Below are 19,251 nucleotides of genomic sequence, written 5' to 3'. Positions count from 1 at the left end.
CGCGGAATATTAAATGTCAATGACATTTTATCATCGTTTTACTCGATCGATATGTTATTGCATTTATGACAAGCATTGATATCATACAGTTGTCGTTATATATATGAACTTTTTATTAAGATGGACGCCAAATCGATCTGCAGGTTATACAGTATATACCGTTCAAACCAGACTGATCTGGTATTAGGATTTTTTAGTGATATATAAAGCATTGCTGTGCTAGGGATAACAGTGTTTTGATATCTAGTTGTCTTGGAGTTGACTCAATCTGATACCACTATAAAATTTTCAAATTATTTATAGTATTGTATATATATAGTATATTTATTGTATATTTATATTTATAGTAATGTATTTCTGTAGAATGCAGATGCTCATCAGAAGGTAGTTTGCACAGTTTGTGCGATGGAGAAACTGGAAGATGCGACTGTAAGCCGAATTACAGTGGACTAGAATGTAATGAGTGTGCTCCGGAATACTACAAGTACGATGCCATCTACATTCTCTCTTGTAAAAATGTGTAGCGAAATCAAGACTGAGTAATCAATGTCTTGTTATGAAAATGTTGATTGGAACTTTTTGAGAATGCAGGGGAAAGCGATTGTTTTCCAGTTATTGCAGCAAAATATTCTTTCAAGAGTGATGACGAATTATCGTCTAACACTGACATAGGAGTGAAATTCTAAATTATAGTTTCACTGTTCCGTAATCGCAGGAAAAACACTTGAAATGCTAGGGTTGTTTTCTGGTGTGAAAATTTAGCTAACTGCTAATTTTACACCTATTAGTGACTAGACTGTTCAGATTTTGCAAGATGTAGTTCTCGTATGTTGATTTTCTTGACGAGTAAATGTCCTTCCTTTCCAGTGTATCCGTAAATATGTTAATTCCTTGTGTTCACTTTCAGCTATCCACTGTGTGTCCCTTGCAACTGTAACGTTCAGGGCTCCGTGAGAACAACCTGCGATTCACAGTCGGGTGATTGCTCGTGCAGCAGCTTCATAACAGGAAGGCAATGCGATCAGTGCGCTCCGCAATATTTCAATTTTCCAAGATGCGAAGATTGTAAATGTGATCCGCGGGGTATTAAAAATTTTGAACCTGGAGTATGCCTCGCGTTCACTGAAGTAAGTCTGTTTTAGTGAGTATTATACATGGTAATATTTATGGATCAATGGGTCTTAATTCAAATAAGGTACAATACTTATGATTCATACAGCATTATACATGCTCACTTATGACAAAGTATTTGTTGATAATTATATTGTCTAGAACATAAAAAGTATGTCCTTATTGTCTGTAAATATGCTATTACATACGCTGCAAAATGCATTGAGTTCCAGGAGGGCAATCGTCTTCTTGCTATCAGAGATTTTTGAGTTTGGACTAATATATTGAGATGAGTGAAGAAGTATCAACTGAAGTAGAAATATGTCATAGTAAATTTCTTCCTCCACCAATATTTTATGGCTATTGTCATGGAATCAAAGAGCTTATGAGGTGTCAGTGCAATATCAAGCACTGATTCTAACTACAATATTTGGAGAATTTAATATGTTAAATAACATCTCAACTGCAATTTCGAAAAATTGTAACAGGGACAATGCGATTGTAAAGAGAATGTCGTGGGAATGTACTGTGACAGCTGTGATCCATTACACTACAATCTGGATAGCGGATGCTTAGATTGTAATTGTCTTTTGCAAGGGACCCTGGACGGCGTCGCAGCTTGTAATCCAAAGGTAAATATGATTTACACTGCTGCCCAATCCCAGTCGAGTAATCTTATAAATTTGCCACAACAGAATGGGCATTGTTGGTGTAAAACTTATGCCGACAGTCAAAGATGTTCAGCATGCGAACCTGGATTCTTCGGACTATCCGAAGCTAATTACTTTGCCTGTTTCGGTTGCCAATGTAACCGTGGCGGGTCATTATCAGAAGATTGCGATCCTATAGACGGGCAGTGCCCTTGCAAGCCCGGACTCGAAGGACGTAGATGTGACAAGTTGGCAGAAAACTGATTTAGTAATACCTGGTTAGTTTTTTGACGGAGATTGCCTCTTTCCAGAGTGGCAGCTGGGTATTTCAGTCCCACTATCTTGCAGTACCAATATGAGCTTGAAAACGGCCAGACACCAGGCGGAGAGGTATTAAGGTTTGGGTATAATCAGACTGTTTTCCCAGGATTCAGTGAAAAGGGTTATGCTGAATTCTCATATGCGCAGGTATAATGTAGTTGCCTTGATGATGGAAGTGCATCATGCAAATAATGATGAATTATTTTCAGTATGAAATAGTAGTACCAATCACTGTCTACAATCAAAGTAATGGCTTGTACCATGTGTACATACATTACATGCAACCGCAAGTAAGGAATGTGGGAGTAATAACGTTTGACCCCGTCACAGCCACTGGTTAGTGAAATTGGTGTTTTGGAATGCTCTCTATATTCCTACAATATTATAGTTCTACTGTTTAGGATCTCGACAGACTGTTGATGTCAACTTCGATGTGACGATTAAACCCACTTTGCTGAGCGTGGGAGATGTATTCGTGCTCACCCCAGGACAATGGAACATTTTGATTGAAGGAAAACCAGGTTTGTATTCATTTTCCCTGAAGTGGAAGGGTTGGATTCATGTGTCTGTGGGTATGGTTGGTAGCTTGGTACTGAAGTGGAAATTATGGTTTGTATTATCGACTAACTTATGTTTTCGTGAAGATTATGATACAGAGCACAGAGATTGATTCAATTACTTGCCCAAATCTGCATTGAAATTGAAATGATGTCGAATATTCATAGTTCTCAAACATGTCAAGGGTTATATTGAATGTCAAGAATGTCATCCGAATGACACTATGCGCAATGTGTTTCAACTAAAAACCTTGACAATATTATCCCAACGTGAAGGTTATATTGCGTACCCTTGCAAATTCTATTATCTAAGGTCACACATACATTCGGTAGTTTTCAACGCGTATTCAAGTAGACAAAGCAGCACTATTTTCTTTGGATGTTTTCGATTTTTGAAAATGAAGTTGTCCATATACTACAGAGTTACCACTATCGATCCAAATTTCATGTATCTGTCAGATTATTCTCTATTTATATCACACTTGTTTGTTTTAGGTTTGCTTGTGGACTACATTGTGTTAATTCCATCTGAATACTACGAAGCAAGCATATTGCAAGCAAAAGTTATTGAACCTTGCCCACCCGTGTCGTCTGGCGAGGGAAAGGAATGTATCATGTACTCTCACCCACCGCTGGACCAGTATTTAGCTATAGATCTCAACCAGAATAGCGACTCTGATAGGTAATTATTGTGTCATTATATTATAATTTCTGTAACACATTTGCAGTGTTATTCTGAGGTAGGCTACTATTATTGTTATTATCATCATTACAAAATGAAGTATTTTATATGGCAATAACGATTTTGCGGCAAATCATCTAGATCTAGATTTGTTTACGATGTAAATTGTAGCCATTTGGTGTATTACATATATAATTGAATAGTTTATTCATATTGAAATGAACCCAAACATTTTCAGCTGACACTCGTCAAGGGTAATCGTCAGCAACTAGTAGATAATTGGAAAGAACATTGTATATCAACAATCGTATCACAAAATATGACATCACCAGCATGAAATTCGAGTAAGAAAGCATCTGCGTCTGCAAGCATCTCTTGGATAATCCCGCTTGTGCGAAAAATTATTGAGACGACAGATTTCACGTCGTCGGAAGGGGCCGTTCACACTTTCATCTGTGTGCCTTGACTGCGTCAACAAAAGGAGTTCGTGTACCATCTAAAATTAGTACATGGAACGCTTTCTTATTCAAAATTTCATGCTGGTGACGTCATATTTTGTGATACGATTGTTAATATATACTGTTCCTTCCAACTCTCGACTGGAGTGTCCGCCGAAAATATTCGGGTCCATTTCAATAGGAATATTCAATTGTATATTGAAGTTCTGTACCTCCAAGAAGCTCTCCAAACTTACATATATGACGACATGCATTATTTGATAACTTTTAGATTGGTCACCTTGTATCAAAAATACCACAAATCAATTCCTAACAACAATGTGCTTAGTGTACAGTATTTATGGTAAACTGTATTAAATTTGTATCTGTAGAAATCTTAATTTGATGAATCGTCAATAAATTAATTTTGTACGATAGTCATGTTTCAAATGTCAGTTTATTGTACCAGTATAGTATTTCTGTATGCTTTTTAGACTTACATCAACGATACCAAATCATGAACCTCTACTGATTCTGGATGGTCAGAGTATACTCGGATACAACGAGTATGATTTTATCGTTTCGCCACCGAAAGTTGGAAAATACGTTCTTGTCATGGAGTACACGAGCGATTGTGAACATATGCACACGATAGAGGCGCATGTCTCCGACGGCCGAGTGTATGACGACGTGAAATTTAACGTGTACAAGTGTGAATATGCCTTCCTTTGCCGGCAAGTGGCACTGTCATCAACGGATGAAGTGATGGTGAGTTGAGAGATCCATCATTTTTCTTGTGATCTTGGACTTTATCATTACTTGATTACAATAACTACATTGAGCTTTACTGCTTCCAGTGAACGACAGTGTTCATTTGTTTTCCGTAAGTCCTGCATATAAGGACCTCCAGTTATGTTTGCGTCCATAAACTCTTAAGTTAGTACATTACGGTTTTAGATTCAAAATGTTTGTGATTTCAGTGATGTTTTTGATATTCAAGACTGGACAAATCATAAGTATTAGCAATTTCGGAAAGTGAATTTACAGTTCAATTCTCCGAGCTGGGAGTCATTCGTTGTGTCAAAATTTAAACAAGATCGCAACCAGAGCTATCAGTAACGGAGTTCTTCTACTTTTTGAAGTACTCAAGTAGTTTTTGCCTACTCGAGTCGCTTACTCGGACAGATTTTTTCGCAAGACTAATTTCCTTTTACGCTTTGGATTGTAAAAAGTAGAAGGTAGATTTGGGATTGGTTTGCATCATTTTCATCAGTGAAATTGCCATAGGAACCTCTGGGATTAGGTCCTCCATTATGGTGTGAAGATTGTACCGGTTTGTAGTGTCATTAGTTGATCAGCGACGCTGACTACTTTGACCACCTCTGCTTGTAACGCCATCCATGTTTTTGGTTTATTGACACAGTGTTATTGATATTTCCAGGTCGTCGATATCTCATTTGAGAGTGCCGAAGTGCGTTTGAGTGTGGATCCCCAAGAAACGGCTTATCTTTACCGAGTGTACGCTATACCGTATGAGGAATGGAGCATGGAATACGTTGAACCAAAGCGTAGATGCATCATTATCGAAGGATCAGATCCGAACGAGTACGATATTTATCAAGTTCAGACTAGGGCTGGTCGCAATGGTTCGAGTACTCGAATATAAACTGAGTATTGATTCTACTGATTTGAGAGAAGTAGTGAGAGAGGATTTTTTCGAGTACTGAGATTATACGCTCCTTTTCACTATGAATGATTCTATCAACGAAAATTATAGTATCGACACTTTTCCCAACGTAGAAGCCTTGAAATCCCGATTGATCTTATCGCGGTGTCATCGTCGTGACGTAGTGGAAAGCTACGCACGTTAGTCGATGACATCACTATCTTGATCAAACCAACAGCGATGTCACAAGTTGAATTGAAGGAGATGAGGTCCGAAAAATACCAAATTATCTTTAATCATCATCATTTTATCAAAATTTTTAACAAATCAATGCACAACGAGATTGCAATATAATGAAAAGACAGGAGGGTGTCGAAACAACTTAGAGTATTCTTCTAATTAGACACCCACCCTAGCCTACAGCAGGGGTCACCAACACGCGGCCCGCAAGGTCATGTTTTGAGGCCCGCGGCCCGATTTGGAGAAAATTTGGAAGAACGCTTAGCGAACCATTTCGAAATGCCGAAATTGATTTCAGTTTAAACATATTGTTGTTGTTGTTCAAAGAAAGTCATTCTACTGTGCCCAATATCACTATTCCTTCGGTTCGGCATGGTAATATCATTCTATGGAGCAATAATTTGCTGATATGAATGCGCATATTGCCTTGGCGTGCAATGGCCAACCACAGCCAAGACCGGGAGGCTTGATAAACGACTTCGGGCTCTACAAGAGACCATTGCTTTACGAGTAGATAGTTTTCCAGCAAATAGGCTACCTTGTCTATAACTAACCCCAATATCGATTCTTTAATCCTGGGGCAGCCAATCTACGGCAATAGAAGAAAAATTATGCGGGCGTCGACACTCAATTCAATTAGGATATGTTGGCGGCTGTCAATATTATGCAAATTGAATTTACGAATTGACTCCCTAATTAATGAGAGGTTTGAATTATTCTTGAAATTTTCTTCGCGCTGCGGGCGCGTCAATGCGAGTTGATTTTTGATATTAATATAGCAGTCTCCATTGTAATCTGAGTCCCAAAGTACAGATGCGAACAGCAGAGAAAAATTATGTGACCCATAAAGAAATACCACTTTTTATTCCTCTTCTCCTCATCCCGAATTATTTTTTTTCTGGTAGGCATGCGTTTGGGGGAATCCAATATATTTCCACTATAACGACAATTCTAATGGGAAGTCAAGAAATAACTACATGCAACATAGGAGACTAATGAGAATTGGCCCACCCAAAGATGCACCACAGCATTAATAACTTCTCTAGGTTTTTGAAGACACCCCCTGTATAAACTCTACCGGTGAATCTGATCACATGGGCAGAGAAAAGATGAATTTTGATAGTATAGTTTGAAACAATACTAATAATACAATGACGAAATCCCCTCATGAACATTAAAAAATTTTCGCGCTTGTCGCGACTACAGTATGCGAATCCCTGTTGCTCATCTTCACAACATGACTATATTCACGATCTCGGTGCCCATAGTAAGCCGATATGGGTAAATAGATTTGTCCGGAGTGTACCAGCAATGGACATGGTGAGTTTAACGTAGATATTTGGTCCCAGCTTGTTTATTACCACCACGCACCGGAATGCGGCCGCGGGCTATATGAGTGGTAGTCGAAATGCGGCCGTGAATGGCAAAAAGGTTGGCCACCCCTGATTTGGTTGCTACAGAGTGTTGTCAGGTATCGTGCGCAGCTCATAGTTCAAAATATAATGAAATTGATGAGCATGATTTTTTTGTATTTGTGTTTGTTCAATCAAATATTATTCATTTAGTGGTGACTATGCCCACTGCCCATGTAAGAGAGCACACCATTGTACTTACGTAGAGTTATCACACGTGATTGATAAGCTGCGTTGGCTATGTTAATCTCGATATTGAAGTCATGCGGCCCACGGCCTCTGGGAATTTTGAAAGGTTGCCCGCGACCCATTTTGAGTTGGCGACCCCTGGCCAACAGCATGTAAATATGAGGGATTCACACTGGATTTAAGAAAGGATAACATGAAAGTAAGCGACCTGCATGTGTCGCTAGGCGAGGTCTATACGTCAGATTGGGATCAAATAATCTTGAAGGCTGACTAGTATTGTTTCAGTAGAAATTGCTTGTATCTCGATTTGAATGTAAACATGAGGTGTGCAATTTGCCATTATTTTCTTTGTGGTCGCCTAAGAGGTATGTATTTGAACTGTTTACATCCTCCATGCTCTCATGACATTTCAAAAATTGATACTGTCGATTTTGCCCAGCCCGAGGGAAAGATATCTTGTAACAGATTACGAGTCAGTCCTTGTGATATTTCGTCTCAAAACTATAGTGTCCAATCTTCAAATTTATGCGGTTATCTGATGCAGGTGTATTCCGTGGAAATATCCATTTTCTGAGACGGGAACGATATACCAGTTGGGAAATGACGAAGACAGTGATGATCGACCTCTTGAATCGACGCAAAACGTTCAAGCTAAGTATATTGACGGGAACGAAACCATCAGAGTGGACATGGAGTTGACGCCAGGAAGGTATTCATACTGTTCTCCCCACTTCGGAATGAAAGATATATCTATAAGTAGTTAGCATCGCTGCTCAAGTAGAAGAAGTAATGGTGTGACTTTCTACACAATAAGTACTGATTTCCAAGTTATGCTAAAGTTATTTCAAGTAGCAAATGAAAGCTTTGGAAAATTTTGGACTAAATAGTTTTGACGGTCAATTTGGTCGACGCATCATTTACTATTAGCAGTATATCGAAGACGAGATTCTTTAGAAATTGGAACATGAATCGTCGCGACAACACAAAACAACTGATGACACTTTAAATCAGAGGTCTCAAACACGCGGCCCGCGGGCCGCATGCGGCCCGCCAGAGCATTTTGTGCGGCCCGCAACGACATTTTGGAATTTCAAGTGTTCAACAATATATTCAAGTGCGATATTTATTTTATGGGTAGGAGAAATTACATTTTACCCTAAAACTACTATGAAATCATTGACATCTCAACAAACTTCACTATCACATCACTTTTAAAAGCTACCATGTGGTAGAGGAGAAGCTATTACGTCACATATCTAGTTTACGACGATAAAACATCGCCCGTTGATGATTCGTGACTGAAAATTGTGCGACCTTCTCATAAAATTACTCGAGTTTGGATTGATTGAGTAATTGACTCGAGTTGAGTCGGGTCAAACGTTAAAGTCACAGAAGGACTTGTGACTCGGAACGGTGACTTGTTAATCCTATGGACGCAACAATATATGAAACTGTCATGGGAATAGTAATATATCAAAAGGTCGTAGCTTGCGTTGCTTAGGGTAGGCCCTATATAGCTATCTAATCAGGTCAGTATGGCAACCATTGGCATTCTATGACCCCCGTGACGTATGGTTGGTTACATGCTGGGTGTTGTTTGTTCTCTTTATGGATGTTATTATCAGTGGCGACTATAAGGTAGTAGTACGCTTTACAGCTGTAACACCAATGAATTATTCGCCGATTGGACATTTCCATTCCAGGGGTTCTTAATCAGGGCCCGTAGACCCCATCGGAGTACGCAGCACCACATCAGGGTGTGCGAGATGAATTGTAGAATTAGGCCTATATGCTGTGGAATATGTTCTTGGCCAATTTAATTCAACTGGACAATAGTCTTTGCGCTACGCCCGATTTTATGTGAATGCGCTTTCTGATTTTAATATAGGTACCATCGGAAATTGTGTTGAAAATGGACAGGGGCTACGAGAAATCTCATTGGAAGCACAAGGGGTACGATCACTAAAAAGATTAAGAAGCAATGCTATTACTATGGCTCAATAATGATTATATTTAATTTGTTATTGATATGTTCCAATACTAATCGAAGGCAAAATCTAACGATGATTTAATTTGAAGTTGGCAATGACAATAGCCTATACTTATCACGACTTTATCAAAACCAGGATTAGGCTACAACGCTCAAATGTCTGATATCAGATCAGTCTTCAGTAGATTTTGAAATATTCTACATAAAATTGTGGCACGTCAAAGGTCCACTAGTTACAATATTTTACCAGACAGTTTTACGATGTCATGATGCAAACTCTGGTATGATGTCTATAATTCACTAATTAAAACAATTATGATCGGCACAAAATCAATTTTATTCACATATCTGAAACTGTGATTTTTTCCGTGTCAAGCGTGAATAATGCAATCGTAAATTAAATTTCCACGATGTTTGTGGAATGCGTGCCTGCAAGGCCCCGTCAAATAAGGCCTACTTGGAAATTATACATTGAATATCCCTATTATTGATGCTGCGGCCCGCGGCGTCATCAAAAACTAGAAAATGGCCCGCGAGCACATTTGAGTTTGAGACCTCTGCTTTAAATAGAACAATTTTCGTAAATGTATGCCATGATACACAGGCCTGGGGATACATATTGTCTGGTTGGTATTGTAATTTCCCTCACATTAATGATGATAACCAAATCCAAAAACTACTTCACAATGGCTGAAGTGTGAAAGTTGAGTAGTTTTGCATCAAAAACTGTTAAGTAGATTTGGAAGATAGCTTAATGATGAAGCGTCCGGCTTCTTGATCTGTAGGTCATGGGTTCAATCCCCGGCCGGGTCAGACCAAAGACCTGATTAGTAACACTGGTATCCTGGCGCTCTGCATTACGGGGACAGCAGTGGAGGGGTGTTAAAATACCAAGAAAGCCTCAAAAGGCTATATCTGCACCTTCCCTGTCCAGCGGCATATGCACAGCTTGCACTCATCGCGTCTGTATGTATATCATGAGACGGTGTATATGCTGCAAAAACATCAAGGAAAAAAATACATGACGCCCTTTCCTTGTAGTAGTCTAAAATATAACCTCATGAGTAAGTATATAGACTCAATTACTTCGTTACTGACAACCGCTGCTGGTACATCAACCGCTCTTCTGTTTCAGGTATATTATCTTGCTGCATTACTTCAATCCCGAGCATCTATCATTTGATCCTGTGATGACCGTGTTTGGAGGCTTTGCATATGAGGGAAGTGCTAATGTGACGCATTGCCCTGGCGTCGAGGGATGCCGCGCTGTCTTTGTCACGAATGACGGTGTTTATATGTTGGACATCACAAATCCAAGTCAGTTTGTGACCATCACTGTACCCGCAGGTACGACTATCTTATACAGGCAAGGATGAGTTTAGCTGTCTGAAGTCAAGTCAAGCAATCACAAAAACTTTACTATGATTATTTGGTAATGATAATGAACTCGATAGCTAGCTCCGTTATTAGCATCGATGCTATGAGACCATCTTGATTGATCTAGATAAGGCCAGCAAAGCAGGTATAAATTGAAATTTCATATATATCACCTCAGATTCGACTTGAGTCACATTGTTAAAAGGTTAGAGCAGTCGTTCTTAGCATGTGCGTAATACCTCATGATTTAAACTACGTAGAGTCAAAGGAATCAAAACAACTAATCATGCACAGACTTCAAATAAATAGAAAAAAAAAACATTTCGGAAATAAGCACATACAATAAATTTGAATGTACGTCAAATAGGTGAGCAACAAGTAGATAAAGGCATATTTTAATCTGCGATGGAAAAACTGAGGTGCCATAACTGATATCGGGGATTTGTGAATGGCTTGAAATTATATGCAGAGCAGTTGTGTAAATGAATATTTATTCACAATATAAGAGCAAGCAAATATTCATCCAGGGAAGTCATTTTGGTTGGACTACATTCTGGCGATACCGGAGAAGTCTTACAAAGCCAGCTTTCTGGAGTTCAGCTTCTATGATTATTCGAGGAAATTCTTCAAGGACTGTTACGGAGTTGGAACACAGGTGAGCTAACGTTAAATTTTGGGTCGGCTTCAATTGTAACGTGAGGGTTTGCATGTAGGGTTTGATTGAACTGGCCGACAATCCTTCAGAATTTTGTCTCGGCGCTATTTTCACCCTCACCACTTCGTTGAACGATGGGGCTAAAATTTGTGAATGCTCGCTCAATGGGACTGTTGGAGGGGAGGAGGCTGATTGTGAGGTAAGATTTGAGATTTGATTGTGACGTCAATTTCATTCAATATATGTTAAAGACAGACGGACAGACGTTTGCAATAACTAAGAGAGAATATGCCAGTTAAATGATGGCTAACAATACTTAAGTCAAGCTGGTCATATGATATAATCATGATAATATATAGAGCTATATGTTATAAATATGAATATATGTAGTAATAGTAACAATATCTGTGTATGTAATATGTGTATGTATATTATATAAGTATGATTTGACACTTTTACTGTTGTCAGTTAAACTGGATGACCAAGTAACTATACAAAGCAACCGAGCCTGTGCCTACATAAGGAGTTTGTGTACTATCTAAAGAGAGTACACTGAGCTTAAGCGCTCCGATTATCAAGCGCCTGGATTATTCGAAATTTCATACCATATTTTGTGATACGATTAATGATATATAATGTTCTTTCCGATTCTCTATAAGTTGCTGACGATTACCCCTGACAAGTGTCAGCCGAAAATATTCGGTTTCATTTCAATATTAAAATACTATTCAATTGTATGTTGAAGTAGTGTACCTACAAGAAGCTCTACAAAGTATAAATGGATATATAATCAAGAAAAAGCAAACGATATCAAAAATTGAAGCCGACAGGAAAGTAAATTATGCTGTTTTATTTTCATGCGCAGTTTTTATAGTGATATATGCAATTATGTAGTGGCATATTTTTGAATACGGTTAAAATCTCCGAAAGTTTTGGTGGTAAAACGATGATGGATATTTCTGAAGATTTTGTGATCTTACTATCAGGAAATGGGTCAACTTTGCTGCAAAGTTGCGAAATATTCAACACAAATCAAAAGCACGTCATTAAAAATTTGGTCTAAATCCTCTGATCCCAGTCTAATTAAGTCCTAACTCAAACTTCAAATCTATCGATACATCATATTTAGAGAGAGAGAGAGAGTGTGTGTTTTATGGAGTAGAATTGCATTGCAAAATAAAATTCATGCTGCAGTGATACGATTCTTAGGGACTCCAGCGGATCATCCAGTCCGCTACATTGATGAAGTATAAAAGCGCACTCATGCTAATCCATGTTATTTATTGTGCTTAAGCATTCCTTTATTGCAGAGTTACGGAGGTGAATGTCCATGCAAGCCAAATGTGATTGGACGAACTTGCGACGAGTGTGCGATTGGATTTCATGGCTTTCCAGACTGTCAACCATGTAACTGCAATGGACTCTTATGCGATGAGGCAAGTACAAATGTTAGCTTATTTGTACATCATATCATATGAAAGGATAGAGCTGGTATCATATTCACTGTAACGGCTTTTTGTTCGAGCCGAAAGGTCGTGCTTATTCGTCTCATATCTTGCACTGGAGAAGTGCTGAAATAGGTTGTATTTCTACGCGAAGGCCTAAACCTACACAATCTTTGTAATTTAGAGTGAACTGAACCATCTAGCACAGTGGTTCTCAACCTTTTTGCCTTTGCGGACCCCTTTTGGACTGTCACTGACCCCAGCGTACCCCCTCAAGTTTTCGTTCAAAATTAGCTCAATTATCGTGCAACTGTCATCTGTCTTGTGAAAATATTAACAGTAGGCTTGCGATAAACAGCCGCAAAATGACTTTTTTCTGAAAATAACATCATACTATACGTAGAAATTGGGTAGACTTTTATTATTTCGAAGCCAATTTTGCAGTTATATCCATGTTCTTGAAAATCCACGTCTTCGATTTGATATGAATTAGTGCCGACAATCGATTTCCACAAAGATAGGTGTTGGCGAATGTACTATTAAAATGCATAACTCTTCCAACGACACATTTTGCAGCAATCCCAACATATAAGACACCGAAATTGAGGAAGTTTTTAATGAACATATCACGTCCAGCCTAGTCATTTTTATCTAGCATCTCATCTTGACGTTATTCTGGAATAGTGGTTATGTATATCAGAGGAAAAATGGATTTCAGGTAGAGGTTTCAATCCCTTCATTGGGACTGATTACAAAAAAAAATTCAAGTATTTATTTCAAACGACTGTTCAATAATTTGCGGAGACTGACAACTTCAAATCCAAAATGTTTTACAAACATTTCGAAGTCACCTTCTCCAACTTTTCATTTTTCCAAAAATCCCAACAAAATTCCTCTAAAGACCAATATATTTGTATCAGTAGGTTTTTAGCAATTTGGCAATTAAAATGCAATTACACATTAGGATATTTCATGTCATCCTGAAGTTTTAGCAATTATGAAGTGAAAATTTTCCTACTTTAAAAAAAATACAAATTAAGTTATCCTTGATTCTAATGATTTAGAGGTTCACGGACCCCTAGTGGTCCACAGACCCCCGGTTGAGAACCACTGATCATGTAGCAAGTTATTCAAACTGGTCCTCTGTATGTTTACTACATCTCTCATAACAGCGTTTTGACGTAGGTTTGGAAAATATTTTTGTGTCCAAGGCACTCCAAATTTGCGTAACTTTTGTCACACAAACCATCACGAATTTTTTTAATTCCGTCACTTACCGGTTTCATTCCAGCTCAATGGAAATTGCATATGTCCGCCCAACACAGAAGAGCCCGAATGCAAGCAATGCACTCCGTTTACCCACTCTTATCACCCTCTGGCCGGGTGTGTCGCATGCGATTGCGACCGTAGAGGTGTGAACGACTCGAAACATCTGGGCTGCAGCGTCGTAACCGGACAGTGTATGTGTAAAGATAATGTTGAAGGCTTGATGTAAGTTTCATCTGATTTTTAGGAATATGGTAGTCCTGTTTGGTCTTCTGTCCTTCAGCTACACAGAGAGAGAATGTATTTATCATAACAAAAATTTAAAACTTCAGAAAAGTCAAATGTAACATGCCACAAAAAGATTGAGAGACAGAGAGAATTTATTTATCATCATGAAAAATTAAGACATCACAAAAGTCAAATTTAACATGCCGCAAAAATATTGATTGGACGCAGTGCATGAAATTGAATTCATCACAGAATTTTGATATATATATATGATTATTATGTATACAATACAATATAATATATAGCCAATTAGCCATTCTAGTTGGATAAACCCTGATAAACTGAATACTCTTGCCGTAATCTTTTTAACCTATAATTTCTACTCTACCCAACTCTTTCAGGTTCCGTTTATTCTGAAATTATTAATATTATTATTAATTGACTTGTTGACTGGCGGTACTAAACTTGAAGATTGCTGTCAGGACTGCATTCATTGTCGTATAATTGATTAGCAGACTTTTCGTGTGCGACTTATCAAGAGTTAATCGCAAAACAATAGGCATATAAAATATATTTGAATCTCTTTTTAGTGTGCCGTTAACTCTTGATAAAGGGAGGAAGAAGAGTCTTCGAGTAAATAAATCATTCTATAATGAATGTATTCCTGGAAGTAATATCATAGATGTTCATAAGCTATTAAGCTAATAATCTAGTAGCTTATTTTAGTTTACTCACAGTAACTCAGCATATACCATCCTGGAAAACACATAATTTAGTTTTTATATCCAATTCGATGGTGTAGCTTGCCTGAAAAAAAAAACATAATTCCAGATAGAGGGGTGGCGTATGTCCTTGTAAGTGGTAGGAACACTACAAAACTTCAAACTTGACTTTTTCGTATTCCGAAATTGAGAGCTATTTTCATTTGTCCTTCAGACATGGCTGTATGTCACACAGGTCCTAAAATTTCCTCTCATCCAGGTGCGATCGATGCAGGCCTGGATTCTTTGCCTTCCCAGAATGCAGGCCCTGTGTTTGCAATACTCGGGGTAGCAAGTCCGACGTGTGTGATGCGATCAACGGTCAGTGTAACTGCAAAGAAAATGTGCACGGACAGCGTTGCGATCAATGCAAACCTGTAAGATATACGCAATTTAAAACTATTGCTATTTTGAGTACAATTTTTGCCTTCAAATTGAATATTATAAATAGTGGTCACGTAGAAATTCAACACAGTAAGACAGGATCTCTGAAACGTTTTTTACCCAAGTCAGTTTTATACTGTTTAGTTGTTGTTTCAACATTTGCCTATCATGAACCCTTAAAACTATTCACCAAGAGTTCCATGAACCCCTGGTTAAGAATGCTTGGTTTCGGATGGAATTATTGATATGAAAGAACTAAAATATTTGCAAAGACCTTAAAGATAGAGATCTTAATGTTCTTTGAATTCCAGGGCACTTTTCACTTGTACGGCAGTAACCCAGTAGGATGCACGAGCTGCTTTTGTTTTGGTGAGTCTACCGAATGTGCTAGCACCAAATATCCTGTGTCGGAGATCAGAACAATGGATGGCTGGTCGTTACTCAATACAAAAGTGTAAGTATTTGATATTCTTCCCCAGAAATACCCACATTATTGTATATATTCTATAAATTTGATGTTGCATGCTGAATTTTTAGTACCGTCAGAAGCTTAGAACTTACAAGGAGAGGCAACATCGATTTTGACGGCAAACTGAAATATTTATATATTACAAGAAGTTCATCTCATAAGCATACCAAGGATATACTGCAGAACGTTTGGAAACGAGAGGTCGTGTGTTTATGCTCGCAGAAATCTGTGATGCCTCACCATAGTTTGAAATCATTGTACCTGATCCTAAGAGGTTTGCCTTCTGCAAATAACCTCTTTCATAATTTGTAACATTGGATCACATTCCAAGTTGTTTCTTGTGTTGAGATAGGTGAACTATGACCTGCAATTCAGAGCGGGGATCAAATGAACTTCCTTATATGTGTCCTTAATTCATGGTGCACTTGAAGCACATTGGCCCTCGTGGTTTGGCACTTATATGTCATGTAATTTAGTTTGTTGTATATTCAATTGAATAATATGTTCATACTAAAATAACCCAAATATTTTCAGTCAGGGGCAATCGTCAGCAAAGTGGAACTTTGTATATCAACAGATTGAGTGTCAGCCAAAAATATTTGTGTGTATTTCAATATGAATATATGATTCAACTGAATATTGAAGTTCTGTACGACCAAGAGTTTCTTCAAATTTTCTCTGTACATACTTTTGCATGTAACTTTTAGAGAGAACCCACTGGTCGTCAGTGAATCCCCGACCATCGTCGTGGATGTAGCCGAACACGGAGGTCCGGTTGATTCGATACGGGCAAGTTTATATTGGTCGGCGCCGGCAGAGTACTTGGGGAGAAAACTAGGATCTTACGGAGGGACGATGAGCTACATTATTCAATACAAGTCTGGATCTCTTGGACGTGGAGATTATAACGAACCGCCGCCTGCTTTGTTGACTGGCATTAAGCCTCATGTCATTCTGCAGGTGCGTTCTCTCAAGTAGCCTTACTAGTAGGTGGTAATATACAAAGTACTCCTACTTCTCGAGAATAATCAGGGGGTTTTGCAGACTTGAGTACTCTTCAGACCTTCCAATTTGTGTGTACACTTAAAATAGTTTTGACATGTCTTGGAAATTTCTATGTCTACTTACAATTGAGTAGAATTTTGTCATTCTTGTATTACGGTACTCCTTCTTCTGCTTGAGTAGCATTTTTGACTACTTTAAGCCCCTCCATCTATACATGTATGTACGATTAACGTGGAATTAATGTATCTTTAGGGGGGAGGTGGTTTAAACATTGGATGGACCAATCCCGAATTCAAGGGAAACCCGTACAAGGTTACGTTGAAGTTAATTGAAGCGAATTTCATTCATCAGACGACAGGTAAGTTAGCTTGCCTTATATTGTACATTATATATGTGACTTTGTTCTCCCACTGTGTGTTGGATTGGATTGACTCTACCAATCAAACAAATAGACGTCAGGGTAGCATTCATATATTCTTGTGATTTGTTTCAATTGATTCACAAATTTAGAATGTTTGAAAAGAGAAGACGGTGTTGAAGCACACTGAAAAAGTTTTATACTCAAACTCCAATCGTGAACTGCAATGAACCTCGTTAGTTTAGCATTAATTCAGGCTTTTACGCGGGACGCAAATAAACAAATAGAATCAAGTGACATTGCGGGGTGCAAAATATAAGGACAAGATATGAATATTTGAAATAACGAAAGTCAATTATGAAAAATTTAACCATGTTCTCTGAAATCGAGCTGAATTTATTCAAGTCTTCTGCGCTGCGATATAGGCCTCTTGTAAAACATCGAAGAAATGGGATAGAATTTATGTTTTGTTTCAAAATTTTCACATAAAGATTTCAATTTCTTCAATAGTCTAGTCCTGAAGACTTGACTAAATTCTTTTTGCAAAACAGTTCGGAATCGAATTCAAAGTCATAGGCGCCTCAATATATGCTTCTTTAAAATATGATGATATTTGTGATCAGCTTTGATATCTGTATCTTTCTTCAGGCAATCCTGTTACCAGAGAAGATATGATGATGACTTTAGAGAATTTGTCGGCCATTCTCATAAAGGCTACGGATGACCCCCGAGCTGTCAGCGTGCGACTTTGGGACGTCTCATTCCCAGACACAGACTACAACGGCCGTCCTACAAATGTGTCCATTAATCCGTCGGTGGAGAGTTGCCTCTGTCCAAAAGGTATTAGGACCGGTCATGATGATGCTATTCCAATTTAAATCAAGTATTAATTCTAGTCATTCAATTCAAGTAGTGAGAGACAATTCTTTTTGAGTACTGAAGTCATATGCACTAAGAGTTAATTTATCAATGAAAATTATCGTTTTGATAATTTTCTCCATTGTGAAAGGCTGTAAACCCCGATTTGTCATATCGCAGCATACGAAACATGTATTAAAAAGCTACACACGTTAGTGGCAATGGCATATTTGTGAAGTCTGCATCAACCCACAGCACTTTCACAAAGTGTAATGAAGTTAATAATGGTTGAAAAAATAGCAAAGTAACTTTATGTGGTGTAGAACTGACACTACATTCTGTGTGGTCACATCATCCATACTGTTATGATACCATAATGAGTGATATTTGAATACTCAACTCGACTCGAAGCCTGATTCTCGTTTCAGAATCGAGTCACTCAGGTACTCGATTTTGCCCGGCCCTGGCTATTATGTGATGTCATCATCGCATTGTGTCTTATCGCATTGTACATTGTGTGTGTCTTGTTCGGATGAAAATATAATCTGACGAATATATTGAATCTGGCGAAAACAAATTTTGCATTTATTTTATTGTATGATCCGTAATTGAAGTATAAACAATAATTTGTGTTTTCTTTCAGGTTACACCGGAGAGTCATGTGAAATGTGTGATGTGGGATTCTTTCGAGATACAAAGGGTCCTTATTTGGGATATTGTGTGCAGTGTGACTGCTTCGAACATTGCGAAGCGTGCAACGCCAGTGGAAACCTCATCCAGCCCGGCGATTGCATGCATAGCACGGTAATGGGCGATTCTCAATCTGGTTAAAGATTGAAGATACCGTCAATAAAACGTTATTGATAATTCTCAGTGAGAAATCACAGGGTTCTGTAAGGTATCGATGGAACTGTATTCGATGCCTGTCCGATTCTGAGCAATGTTGGTCAGTCAGGAAGTACTCGTTTGGAATAATGTAGTATGCTTTGCATTGCTCACAATTGGTTTACTTTTGACTGCTTTTGTAGGCACAGGTATTTGCTTCTTAAACTTTGGGTTTGGTTGAGTAGAAATTAGTTTTAGGACATGTTTGCATCTCTTTTATGTGTGAAATTGTCATAACAACGGAACAAAACAGCAACGTATCACAGTAGCTGAATATATCTTCGAAAAATTTCAGCTATTTGTGGT

At 38.2% G+C, this 19,251-nt stretch overlaps 1 protein-coding gene across 1 annotated transcript in view; it reads left to right on the top strand.

Annotated features, from left to right (window-relative positions):
* LOC145458007 (laminin subunit alpha-5-like) overlaps positions 1 to 19,251 on the top strand; it is a 67,423-nt gene that overhangs the window by 4,546 nt on the left and 43,626 nt on the right. The window contains exons 12-33 of the mRNA XM_080336297.1: positions 364 to 484; positions 908 to 1,127; positions 1,599 to 1,742; positions 1,806 to 2,008; positions 2,072 to 2,228; positions 2,291 to 2,417; positions 2,483 to 2,602; positions 3,134 to 3,320; positions 4,252 to 4,525; positions 5,199 to 5,362; positions 7,809 to 7,973; positions 10,390 to 10,601; positions 11,159 to 11,286; positions 11,345 to 11,485; positions 12,597 to 12,722; positions 14,023 to 14,222; positions 15,207 to 15,363; positions 15,682 to 15,824; positions 16,547 to 16,799; positions 17,097 to 17,202; positions 17,851 to 18,042; positions 18,704 to 18,864. Coding sequence (XP_080192423.1) covers positions 364 to 484; positions 908 to 1,127; positions 1,599 to 1,742; positions 1,806 to 2,008; positions 2,072 to 2,228; positions 2,291 to 2,417; positions 2,483 to 2,602; positions 3,134 to 3,320; positions 4,252 to 4,525; positions 5,199 to 5,362; positions 7,809 to 7,973; positions 10,390 to 10,601; positions 11,159 to 11,286; positions 11,345 to 11,485; positions 12,597 to 12,722; positions 14,023 to 14,222; positions 15,207 to 15,363; positions 15,682 to 15,824; positions 16,547 to 16,799; positions 17,097 to 17,202; positions 17,851 to 18,042; positions 18,704 to 18,864 — 3,701 coding nt within the window. The remainder of the gene's footprint in view (positions 1 to 363; positions 485 to 907; positions 1,128 to 1,598; positions 1,743 to 1,805; positions 2,009 to 2,071; positions 2,229 to 2,290; positions 2,418 to 2,482; positions 2,603 to 3,133; positions 3,321 to 4,251; positions 4,526 to 5,198; positions 5,363 to 7,808; positions 7,974 to 10,389; positions 10,602 to 11,158; positions 11,287 to 11,344; positions 11,486 to 12,596; positions 12,723 to 14,022; positions 14,223 to 15,206; positions 15,364 to 15,681; positions 15,825 to 16,546; positions 16,800 to 17,096; positions 17,203 to 17,850; positions 18,043 to 18,703; positions 18,865 to 19,251) is intronic.

The sequence above is a fragment of the Botryllus schlosseri genome, chromosome 15, assembly GCF_051294905.1.
Source record: "Botryllus schlosseri isolate E-star chromosome 15, Bs_hap1, whole genome shotgun sequence".
Taxonomy (NCBI): Eukaryota; Metazoa; Chordata; class Ascidiacea; order Stolidobranchia; family Styelidae; genus Botryllus; species Botryllus schlosseri.
This window is presented reverse-complemented; position numbering and strand designations above follow the sequence as displayed.